At 33.7% G+C, this 11773-nt stretch overlaps 2 protein-coding genes and 1 long non-coding RNA gene across 4 annotated transcripts in view; 2 read left to right on the top strand and 1 right to left on the bottom strand.

The window, feature by feature from the left end:
- LOC119576832 (basigin-like) overlaps positions 1-7512 on the top strand; it is a 12761-nt gene extending 5249 nt beyond the window's left edge. The window contains exons 2-8 of the mRNA XM_037924482.1: positions 915-956; positions 2933-3029; positions 3258-3409; positions 4013-4126; positions 4451-4633; positions 4811-4946; positions 5389-7512. Coding sequence (XP_037780410.1) covers positions 915-956; positions 2933-3029; positions 3258-3409; positions 4013-4126; positions 4451-4633; positions 4811-4946; positions 5389-5440 — 776 coding nt within the window. The 3' untranslated portion in view covers positions 5441-7512. The remainder of the gene's footprint in view (positions 1-914; positions 957-2932; positions 3030-3257; positions 3410-4012; positions 4127-4450; positions 4634-4810; positions 4947-5388) is intronic.
- LOC119576833 lies at positions 963-1463 on the top strand. The gene is made up of 2 exons (XR_005229084.1): positions 963-1110; positions 1307-1463. It is a non-coding gene; the product is annotated as an uncharacterized LOC119576833 (long non-coding RNA).
- LOC119576831 (V-type proton ATPase 116 kDa subunit a1-like) overlaps positions 7107-11773 on the bottom strand; it is a 21032-nt gene continuing 16365 nt past the window's right edge. For both annotated transcript variants that reach the window (XM_037924480.1, XM_037924481.1), the window contains exons 13-17: positions 10763-10943; positions 10421-10594; positions 10003-10201; positions 9398-9575; positions 7107-9186 (exon numbers count right to left, since the gene is read on the bottom strand). In XM_037924480.1, coding sequence (XP_037780408.1) covers positions 9084-9186; positions 9398-9575; positions 10003-10201; positions 10421-10594; positions 10763-10943 — 835 coding nt within the window. In that variant the 3' untranslated portion in view covers positions 7107-9083. The remainder of the gene's footprint in view (positions 9187-9397; positions 9576-10002; positions 10202-10420; positions 10595-10762; positions 10944-11773) is intronic.

The raw sequence follows: 11773 nt of genomic DNA, 5'->3' as shown, positions 1-11773 counted from the left end.
TAGTATGAAATGATAAACACTTATTATGAAAATTCATGGACACTGATTGTGAAATTAGCTAGAGTCAGACAAACAGATGCTGTGTAAATGCCAACTATCACCATAATATTTAGTTACCTAAACTTTTTTCATAAAACCTGATGCTCTTTTTACAATTGTTTCTATTTGTCTTCAGTGACTTTCTGTACCTCACCTGTTTAGCTTTTACATGTGCTGTGTTGAGTGTACAGGAAATGAAAATAGGTTTGTGAAGCTCCTGCCAATCTTGTTTATCTGGGTCAACACTGTTTTTACGATTTTAGTAAGAGGAAGCCTGGCCAGAATTTCAGTATAAAGTGAACTGTTTTTGCATGTTTTGAGGGGTCTGTTTCCCTGGTTGCAGATTAGCAATTTAAAGTTTTAAGAGATGCACACTAATAAACTTTTTTTGGTTTATATCGCTTCAGTAAATTTGATGAGTGTGGATATCCAAAGGTAATAGATATGGAAATGATGAATCATATCACTGAGATATTGGTACAAAGAAGTACAGAGTAACTGAGACAGTTTCTTTGTTGAGCCTTGGAGACTATTGAGTTATATGCAGTAAATGACCTAAATGGAGATGTCTTGGGTGGAATAGTGCCAAGAACCTGGTTGAGTGTGTTGCAACCTTTGCATCGCGAGTCATTTTGTAGGAGAGTATATCTATGTAATAATTGAGGAACAGTCACAGAAAATTATAACTATAATATGTATTGACTTTGTCTCAGAGTTTATTGTAATTTGAAGATGAAAGTATCTTCCTAGTTATGAATGTTAGATACTTAGGAAGCATGAAATGTTTGTTGGTATGCATCAATGCAGATTTCAGAATTAATTTGATCTTGCCTTCAAAACAAGATTCTAACTGCCATGTTTCCTTCTTTCAACAGGTGCTGGAGGCGCAGTGTCTGGGAGTTCAAGTGCAGGAGTAGGTAGGTATAACAGTGGAGGAGGAATAGATCTTGAATACAGCGGCCATCATTTTGTGGCAGTCGGAGACAAATTTTCCATAACATGCATTACCACAGTGGATTTGTACCCTCAGTGGACATTCAATGGTAATGCTGTCATCCCAGGGGAGGCTGGGTAAGGAGATGAAGAGAAATTTTACTTTTTGGAGAATTATGTCATATCTCTTGATGAATATTGACTCATAAAAGAAATGTAGAGGAATGCAGATGAAAAGATGCCAGTTTCAGTATAAGAAGCAATATCTGTATTATGAAAGCTAAACCTTCCATTTCACCAACAAAGACTAATGGTATGACTTCAATTGTGGCAGCTTTACCATGCTTGAAGGTCATGGAACCCAGGGATACATTGTGAGTCGTTTATCAGTTGTGCAGGCTCATACCTTCCATGCCGGGGAATACAAGTGTTCCCCATTAACTGATAAAACTCATTCTGTTTATGTCATTGGTGGTAAGACGGTGCAGGGATATAAAGATTGTTGCAGTTCTGTGATTTTGGCTATTGTACTGTATTCATAGTGTAAACTTACCTTAGATGTACAAGTAATGGGATATCTTGTTTTGAGATGTGGTATGGTAGCATTAATAGAGAATATGATGTCGAAATAAAGTATCAAATGTACTCAGTATTAAGTCATTAGTATGTAAAAGCCTGTATTATTAGATCATGAAGAAAGTTATATTTAATATCTTGTTTCAGCTTCTTGAGTAAAGATATTTGTATTAAAGGGCAAAATTAGCTGTTTATGAGGGATGATTTTGATTGTCAAATAATTTTGACTTGAAGAACTGTAGGTTTATCAGTGTCAGAAGAAATCCATACATTTTGTTTGTTTGTTTCCGCTACTTACATACATAAAAGGATATCTAATTTCATTAACAAGAAAGATGAATACAGGAGATGTAGACTATTTTAGAATAGAAGATTAAGAAATTGTTAAAAGTTATTAGAAATGTATGACTACTTAAGGTTATACTTGAATATTGCTTAAATATTTAGAGTAAATGAAAATGAGTAATAGAAATGTATAAACACTAGACAAGATAAATGGCTGGTTTGTTTAAATTGCAAGAGGCCTCACCCAAAGAAAATTGATACATATAGATTATCATATACAAAAATAAGTCCATAGCTATCTATCTGTCTGTTTATTTGTTTATTCATCTAGCTGTCCTGTCCATGCATATACATACTCAGTGGGTTGGGTATGCATACTCAGTGGGTTGGGCCTCTCATATTTTTAACAAACCTGCTATTAGAGCAGAGTATTGGCAGGGAAAAAAGTATAGATTATTTTTAGACGAGGTCTTTACACAAGCATTAGCATACAAAATCACAACACAATACAAGAATTCATTTCAGGAGTTATTGATCTAAACTCTCATTCCATTGCCTTTCATTTTAGGGGGGAATTACTATTATTTTTTTACACCTAGTACATAATACATTTTCGAACAAATTCCATAATTGTAGAAGGGAATATAATATCCAACATTTCAAGGGTCTAAATTGAAAGAGACTAAAAAGAGAAAGAAAAATAAAGGGAGAGGGACAGAAATTTGCAGAGAGGAAGTGAGAGATGTAAAAAAAAAGAAAGAAAAAAAAAAAAAAAATAGGTTTGAATAGTAATGCTTACTAGCCCTTACAGTAAGTGGTAAATTGTATTTAGTATTGAAGATTATCCATTATACCCTCCCTCCCCTCCCTTTCTCTCTCTCTCTCTCTCTCTCTCTCTCTCTCTCCTCTCTCTCTCTCTCTCTCTCTCTCTCTCTCTCTCTCTCTCTCTCTCTCTCTCTCTCTATCTCCATTTTCTTTTCTTTTCATCAGATTCAAAATTTATATTTAAAAAAATAATGATAATAAGCTCACCGTCAGGTTTGTTATAACTTTTTTCTTTCTTTTTTTTCTCTCTCTCTAACACTTAATGTGTTTGCAGGTTCAGTGACAGAGACGGAAGATACTCGTGTACTACATGAGGGTTCTCCCCTATCTCTAACCTGCACCCAGAACCTCACAAATGTAGATACTGTTTGGTAAGTGGCTTTTAACATTGGTTTTCCATATGCCATTTATCATTAATTAGAAACACTTTGCAAATACGCTTCTTGAATGTGAATGAGTGATGATCAAAATGTAGTTAAAGAAAAAGACCTTAGGAATGGTCTTATTTATGTGAATTAATTTTTATATCATGATTATAGGGACATGAAATCACTTCCTTTAGAAGTTATGATTGTCATAATGATAATTTTGTTTCCTAGGACCAAAGACGGAGAGACAGTCACTGAGAATGACCACATAAAGGTTTTCAAAAACACCACCCTCTACATTGCTTCTGCTGCAGTGACTGACATTGGAGAGTACACTTGTGAACACAGCGGCCAGGACGAGCCTAAAGTCTTCAATGTTGTTCGTAAGTATTCTAGACAATCCCCCCCCTCTTTGTTTTTTCCTCTTTCCTCTGTTAATGTTGGTAAGGATTTAACATGTTATTTAATCCCCAGAGTGCATCATATTACATATAGCCAAGAGGTTGTAGGATACATTTTAAGATTTAGTAAGTGGTCCTTGACCCATTTGATTTACTGTACATAAGGTTTGTGGAAGGGCATTTGTTTGCCATCCTGCCCTTCAGTACTGAGTATTATTGGCCTCCTGCTCAATCTTTCCACTGTGTCTCTGGTTAGTATTAAAGTTAGAGATGTCACTCTATCACTCACTACACTTTCAGCATGTGGATCTTTCATTATTTGGTGTAAATTTACATTAGCTAAATGCTCTTTATCACATCTTGCAAATAGTTGGAAATTGTGCATGTCTAATTTAGTCAAATGTGAAAATGTGTTTTCCCTAGTTTTCTTTGTTTTTCATAGGGTAATTTTATTTTTCTTCTTTTTCTTCTTTTCTTTATTTTTTGTTGTCAATATTTTCTTTCTTTCTTTTTCTTTTTTCTTTTTTCTTTTTCTTGTATATTTCCTCTCTCCTATCTCCTCAACCCATGCCCTCTATCTTGCAGAACTGAAGCTCCATAAAGAACTCCCAAAGTCCACCACTGTTTTGGAGAATGACAAGTTGGCTCTTTCCTGTCAGGTTGAAGGCAACCCACCCCCCACAGTCCAGTGGCTAAAGAGTAAGTATGGATTTTTAATGAATGTGTTTTTTTCCTTCTTACAACATACAAACATTACCATATCATTAAGAAAGCATGGATGTCTCTCCAAACAGACAAAGAATGCTGAATAAAGGAATCAGCTATAGCAGTCTCCATTTCCCCGACATTGTATTTAATTAAGTAGATAAAACATAATTGTTTTAACCTTCAGAATTTTAATTTTTCTTAGAATGAATTGTAAACAGTTGCCAACATAGTACAAATTACAAAAGTAAACAGAAGAAGAGCACTTCTCTATCCAGCACCTAACAGGCATCACACATCTTTCACCTCTTTCCTTAGATGGTGAACTCATGGAAGACTCTATCAACTCCACCAGACTTATTTTCTCTGAAAATGAGCACAAAATCCCCAATGCCAGTCTGCTGATCAAACCCATCCTCAAGTCAGATATTGGAAACTACATTTGCCTGATTAAGCAGTATTCTCTTCAGCTGAACACCACCACGGAAGTGCGTGTGAAAGGTACGATTCTTGAGGGAGGTGTTTCATGTGTCATCTACGATTAATGTAGTTTTAAAATTAAAGTTTTATCAATCAGTTAAGTGTTATACAGGTCTAAAGAGGAAAGGATAAAATCGGAATTATAAGCTATTTTTGTCCGCGACTATATATTATTTACTGTTTTGTTTTGTTTTCCAGACATCTATGCTGCCTTGTGGCCATTCCTTGCCATCGTTGCTGAGGTGATTATCCTGTGCGTCATTATTTTCATCTACGAGAAACGTCGCATCAAGGCTAACTTCGATGATTCTGATTCAGATCCTGCCCCAGACCAGTGAGTTTGCTAGATAAGTGCTTTAGAGGGGACACCGGTACACTCCATTAAAAATTTAATTCATTATAATAGAGAGAGAGTCTGAGTGGATATTTGTGCCACACAAGTTTGATTGAAGAATGACCATTAATGAAGGGGAGAATAAGAGAGACATGGGAGAGCATAGAAAATGAAGTAGGTAACAGATGCATCAGTAATAGGGAAAATTGATTATGATGTTTATAATTGTACAATGCTTATATTAAAAAAAAAAAAAAAAAAAAAAAAAAAAAAAAAAAAAAAAAAAAAAAAAAAATATATATATATATATATATATATATATATATATATATATATATATATATATATATATATATATTTATATATATATATATATATATGACTTAGTGCATTTATTTTTTGTTTGATGTTAACCAATTTCATTTTTATTTTTTTCCTACAGAAAAAGTGTTGCCGACCACAACAAAGATGCCGAAGTTCGCCAGAGGAAGTAGGCTGTGATGTGGTGATATTCTTATCACTGAAGGAGATGGTGTTTAGGAGGAAAATAAGTTTGTGATATTTTTAGAAGTTGAAGGTGCCATAAAAAAAAGGGGGGGATGGGACTTCATAAAAGAAATTGACAGATTTTTATAATTTTAGGATCTCTGTTTTATACTTTTTCCATTATTGGATTGAATGCCCAAAGAAAGTATAAATAAACAACCCTAAAATCAAAGTTGGAAGTCACACTTGTCATCCAGATACCTTGTTCAGAGCAAAAAGGACAATCTGGCAATAAAGTCATGAAATATGGCAAACACCCCAGATGGCGTGTATATTGTTGCATGTTGGGAGGAATTCTGTGATGTGAGGAAAGTGGATGTGAAACTGGAATGACTTGATTTTTTTTAATTGGTATGTGACTGAATATATATAAACTTATAAATGTAAAGTTGTGGTTGTGGATGATATTTTGATCACACACACACACATATTATGGTATATCAAGTAAAAATTCACCTATTTTATCATGGCTATTGAAATGTATTCCACCCCTTATACTGTGTAGAAAGCAAGATATCATATTGGATATTGAGTTATGAATATATCATACAGTGAAAATTGAAGTGCCAGTTGCTCTGCAGATGCTTTGTCAATATAATATTACTTTGTGTAATGGAGTATTAGATTTTTATTTATCATGATGCTATCTTTCAGTGTCTTTCATGTTTTGTTTAGAAATGTACTGAGTGTCAGGAATTAACTTCCCTTTTGGTACTGTATATTGAATGTGTTGTGAGAGATTTTTTTTTTTTTTGTCTCATTTGGACTGCCTGGAATAAGGATAAAAGTTATATATTTAACATCTTTCTCAGTTTTTATAGTGTCAGTATGTGATGATTACATGTCCTCTCTCTGTCCAAAATATATATATATATATAACGTTTTGAAAATGAAATACCATTGTTGTATGAGTGCATTTTCTACCTTTGAATGGAGATGAACTTTTGTGGATATGCAGTTCTAATGCATTTCCTTTTACTATTCTTTCTTTTTATAATTTTTTGCTTTCTCCTCAAAGGCAGTCCCTATATAATGGAACAGATGTTTTTTTTGTTTGTTTTTTTTATGATGCTATTATGTATAATTTAAGGCTTGTATGTTGATGCTTCATAGAATTATTTCCTTCCAAAAAAAGTCTGTATTAACTTTCTCTTTTATTCCTCAAATTAGAGAATTCACAAGAACAGTCTTTGAAAGGTATAGGTACTCGTATTGATTTCATATTCACTCCTAGGAATGTAGTAATAGTAGTAGTAGTAGCAGCTAAGCACTATTATCGGGAAACAGCAATAACAAGGAGAAAGTATCTTCGAAAAAGTAGCATTTGTCATGGAAATCTTCCTTTCTTTTACCTTAATAGCAGTTGGTAACACATGTCATGTTATATGGCGGGAACTAATAAACTTATGTTCAGCAAGATAAGTCTAATTCAGTTTGTGCTTGCTACTTGGTTTTATTTATTGGTATTGCTTTTGCTTATTATTGAAAAGTTTGAGAAGACTGTGGCCTTAATTTATCTTGAAAGCCTTGTTTGCAAAGTGCATTTTTTTTTTTATTTTTTTTTTATTTTATTTTTTTTTTTTTTTTTTTTTTTATTTTTTTTTTTATATATATATACATAAAAGTGGGGGAAATTCAGGGACGTGAGAATGTATGTTGTTTCACAAAATGGCTGTGACTACAGCTAGGAGTTGGTGTAGACATACAATTGATTACCTTTTTCCATATCACATTTTGTTTTGCCTTGTATGTATATAATATATATTTATATATATATATATTAGTAATAGATGTAAGTTTGTTATATAATTTACATACATGTATTTACTTGTCTGTTCCAGTATTGATTTTCTGTTGTAGAATCGGTATATTAGTCACAAAAATTGTAATATTGTCATTAGCTCATATGTATACTTTTTCCTCATGTTGATAACTGAAATTTGGACAATTTTCAGTTTTTTAAAACTAGTTTATATATATCATATGGAGTAAAATGAAAATATAAACCTTATTGGTTTTCTAACTTAATTTTATTGAAGACAAGCCAAATTAGGTCACATAAATCAAACAATGACTAGAAATATCTTCAAAGTTTGCAACAAAAGTAACAATTTATGCACTTCACGTTCATACTACAATACTTCATACATATCAAGTGACAAAATTTCTGCTCTATTAGACAAAACAAAACAAAATTAAAACATTCTTTAAGAGGGGTATGGGGACAAAGTCTGATAGAGTCACAGGGACAAAATGAGATTCCTCAGCTGCTTTCACACTACAACATATGGACATGGTGAGAATAGGAACTAAATGTATCTGAATAAGGAGTCTACTGTAAACAATAGATGAAGGTATTAAATACACAAACACACTTTCGTGGCCAAAACAAAATGCCCACATTTCCACAAACGAAAAAAGTTCACAAAATGCATTTACATTCCTGAAATGTAGCCATTCAGAGTACATATAAATGAGGAAAAAAGAAAAATGGCACCTATTACAGAAGCCAGGAAAAGGAAAACCCATTCTTAAAAGAATAAAATATACCATTCTCTTCTCTTCATTTCATCAAATGGTCACATGACTTGAGGAAATAACTGGGTCAAGCTGTATGCACCACTCAAAGTATAACTTTAGTATGAAAGTACTTAATATTGTGCTTAAGATTTAACAAAAAAACTGTTAAACCAGGACTGTTTACTATTGTTGAAGCAAAAGTGAAATAATTGGGGGGGGGGGGGGGCATAAGCCATAATGAACTCAAAACATCCATGAAAATAATCAAAAACATTAATTTTTCTTCCTGGTAATTTAGAACTGCTTTTCTTTCTTTCTACACACATTCCTTTTAAAATATAACAGACTTGAGTTTTGAAAAATAAGAAAAAGGTAAACAAACACAAAGAACAATCTCTGGAGGTTATCACTGAACAATGAAAATTAACATATTTCATCCTAGCACTTTTATACTAACTGTAAAGCCAGACATCCTTGCTTTTTTTTATCATATACAATGTGTTTTGCTGAATATTTTTTAATAAGCCACATGCCAAAAAAAATCATTAAAGCCTCATTTTACATTTTAACAATGTCAGAATATTAATTGTTCAATATACTGATTAAATGGCCATTATATTCTTGAATTCAATATAACAACTTCAATATATATGTTTATATATATCCATATATAATCTAAAGATCAGAATAACACTAGGTTTCCATGATTTTTCTAGGAGTCACGAAGCTGCTTTAAGTCATTGTTATTGGTTTTTAACTCGGGTGGTTTTGGTGGTAGATTTTTTAAGTAATTACTGCTTCCCTAACTTTACCAATTTCTTTTTAACAATGACAATGTGATTATTATAAATGCAGGATTTAAAATTTTAAATGTATAATAAAAAAAAAAAAAAACATTTAATACATAAAGTCTACTGCTGAACACTGTGGATGATACTGATTTTTTTGTGTGAATTTCTAGAACACCTACGTTTCAAATTCTTTTAAACGATGAAGATAATAATGCAATCAGTAATACTAATACTTGTTCAGTACCAATTTCTTTCTTTTGTTTGATTTTTCCTTAGGCCATCACTCTGTAACAGCTGTTTCTGCATGTTCAAGGATTGTTTCAAAGGCAAATGGCACGAAGGCGTAGCCACCACCTCCATAAAACTTGCTCTGGAACTCCACCCTGAAAATAAATTGGGAAATAGTAAAGTAGAGCATTTACCTGAAGTGACCTACTGGATAAAATTTTGAATACTATTTGAAGATCTCTTTACACAATACAACCAAAATGCTTCAAAAGCAAAGCTAACCTTACAACAGCATAAATTAAATTACATCTAAATATACAACTTGAACATAAGGGAGACAGTAAAACAATAACAATAAAAGCTAACCAATGCAGTCGAAGAGTATGCAAGAAGGCAGATAACCCCTCCATGAGCACAAGGATGGCAACAGTGAGGGATGCCCAAGCTGCGAAGATGAAGTAAGTGACGACGCCACCAACCCCTCCTGTACCGCCAGCTGTTAGTCCAACACGGAGAACCATCTGCCACAGCACCTCACTCAGTTCTGTCAAATAAACAATTCACATTATTACAGAATAATAGAAACTTTACTAAAGGTGTATATAAAACCAGGTAGCTTCACTTCCATTTAGCCTGTTGAACCCAGAAACAAAATTGACTTTTTCCTGAAGAGCATTACAAGTGGCAGTTAATGGAAAGGAACTCTTTGCTATTATGCACAAATGAGGGGAAGTTTGGTAAATAAATACATAAATAAATAAACAAAGTTAATATTTGCAATAAATAAAGGTGAATAGGCTAGGCTTAGCTGCCAACTATGACTTTCATCATGACAGAGTGCAGCTACTTGTATTTAAATACCTTGCTTTACTTGCCATTACATAACTGACTTTCAGTGTTACTTCAATACATTCAGCAATACAATATAATATATAAGACAAATATAACTTCAGCTCCCTGGTCCAACTTACGAGCATGGGCAAGCGAAAGGGCCCAGAGTCGCAGGTACGAGGCAGTGTGAGACACAGAGCCAAGGACATATTCGATGGTGTGGATGCCCTGATGGATCATGATCTCACCCATGTCATGCACTTCCTCTGTAGCTGCAGCAGCTGCAGCCTCACCACCACCTTCTTCAATGACACCCTCTCCTCCATTAGCTTGTGACATCTGTTGGAAAGAAATTATTCTTCATTCTCATAACACATTCCTGTTTCCTCATTTGTGATTACAAAGTAATTGGTTATCAGCTTAAAATCTACTTTTCTTACATTAAATAACTGGCAAAATTTAGTTATTCTTAAAATTCATATAAGTAAATAAAGCACATATCTGGAAGAGATTAGCCAGTACATAAAACTACAAAGTAATAAAAGACAAAGACTGTACCATCTGTTTGCGCTTGTTGTTTCGGTGAAGTATGAAAGGTTTAGCAAGGAGCATCCAAGGTACACATATCAGCCCAACGCAAACAAGGAATCGTTGGAATCCAAACTGCCCAGCATACATGTATGGTGAGCATGGGTCATCCTCTGGTGTTGACTGATAACCCTTCATCAAGACCTGATTTAAAAGGTAACATTAAGTTTCATCATTAGGAAAACATTACCTGTTCACAGACCTTTCTCTTTACATGAAATATTTTTCAATTCAAATGTTACTGTTAAAGGAATACATAAATATACAATAATTTTGGAAAAAAAAAAATATGGATTTCATCCTGTCACTTACCATATTAATAAAGGTAATGAGGATGGAAGGAGCACAGTTGGGAGAAACACTATCTGCACCACCAGCCCCATACCATACCCACTTGTGGAACACAAGAAGAACTAAGTACCCAAACAAGCAGGTCAGGAAAATTATCTGGGGGATGAACTCACAGTAGATGTTCATGGGCCTGCTGAAGAACCTGTAGAAAGAGAAAGGAATAAAGATAAATAAAATAGTAAATAAAAGAATACTAAAAAATTCTGATCCACAATTGCTTAATCAACCAAGGAGTCTGTTACTAGTCCTACATATCTCACTGGTTTATCCTTACCCTTGAGTTTAACCCATATCTGCCAGGCCATGCCTATAGCCGTCATAACAAACTGACTCAATGTGTTGTTACAGATGTAGGTATCACGGCACACTAAACTACATGTAGCAGACTCCCAGGTCAAATGGCAGGACAGTTGTCAGAAGCCTCCAGAGTCAGTGACACCAAAAGATTTCTGATACTGTCACTAAAGGGTTAAGACCTTTTTTGACAGTAATTAGCATTATTAATCCAAACTGGCATGGCATGTACGTAAATGCCATGCCCACTGTGAGTTTACTTTATTAATTGTTTTTACACATAAATGGTTACACTTGTACTAAGTCACCAATGACCCAATTACAAGTACTGCCTGTCTCGCCTGTTCACCCTTTTCCTTGATTTTCAAAAATATTTTATGTCATCTTATATTGCAGTTACAAATGTTTATACATAGCAGTTATATTATCTATTATAAAACTGACACCATCGATATTCATAGCATAGTAAAAAAAAATCCCGCCAATTCCAGGAAAAGTGAAATCAGGTAAGGTCACAAAGTCTACTAATTAACTTCATTGTGGCTAAACACTAGCAGAGCCATGTATGTGTAGAGACATTTCACAAAAAAAATTAAAATGAGGACAGCATTTTCCTTGTGGCATTGGGTTAACATTATAACAAACCACAATATCAATAATCATAACAATTCTCAATAT

Source organism: Penaeus monodon, chromosome 9 (genome assembly GCF_015228065.2).
Source record: "Penaeus monodon isolate SGIC_2016 chromosome 9, NSTDA_Pmon_1, whole genome shotgun sequence".
NCBI classification, from domain to species: domain Eukaryota; kingdom Metazoa; phylum Arthropoda; class Malacostraca; order Decapoda; family Penaeidae; genus Penaeus; species Penaeus monodon.
The sequence above is the reverse complement of the archived record's forward strand: the minus strand, read 5'-3'. Positions and strand labels throughout refer to the sequence as shown.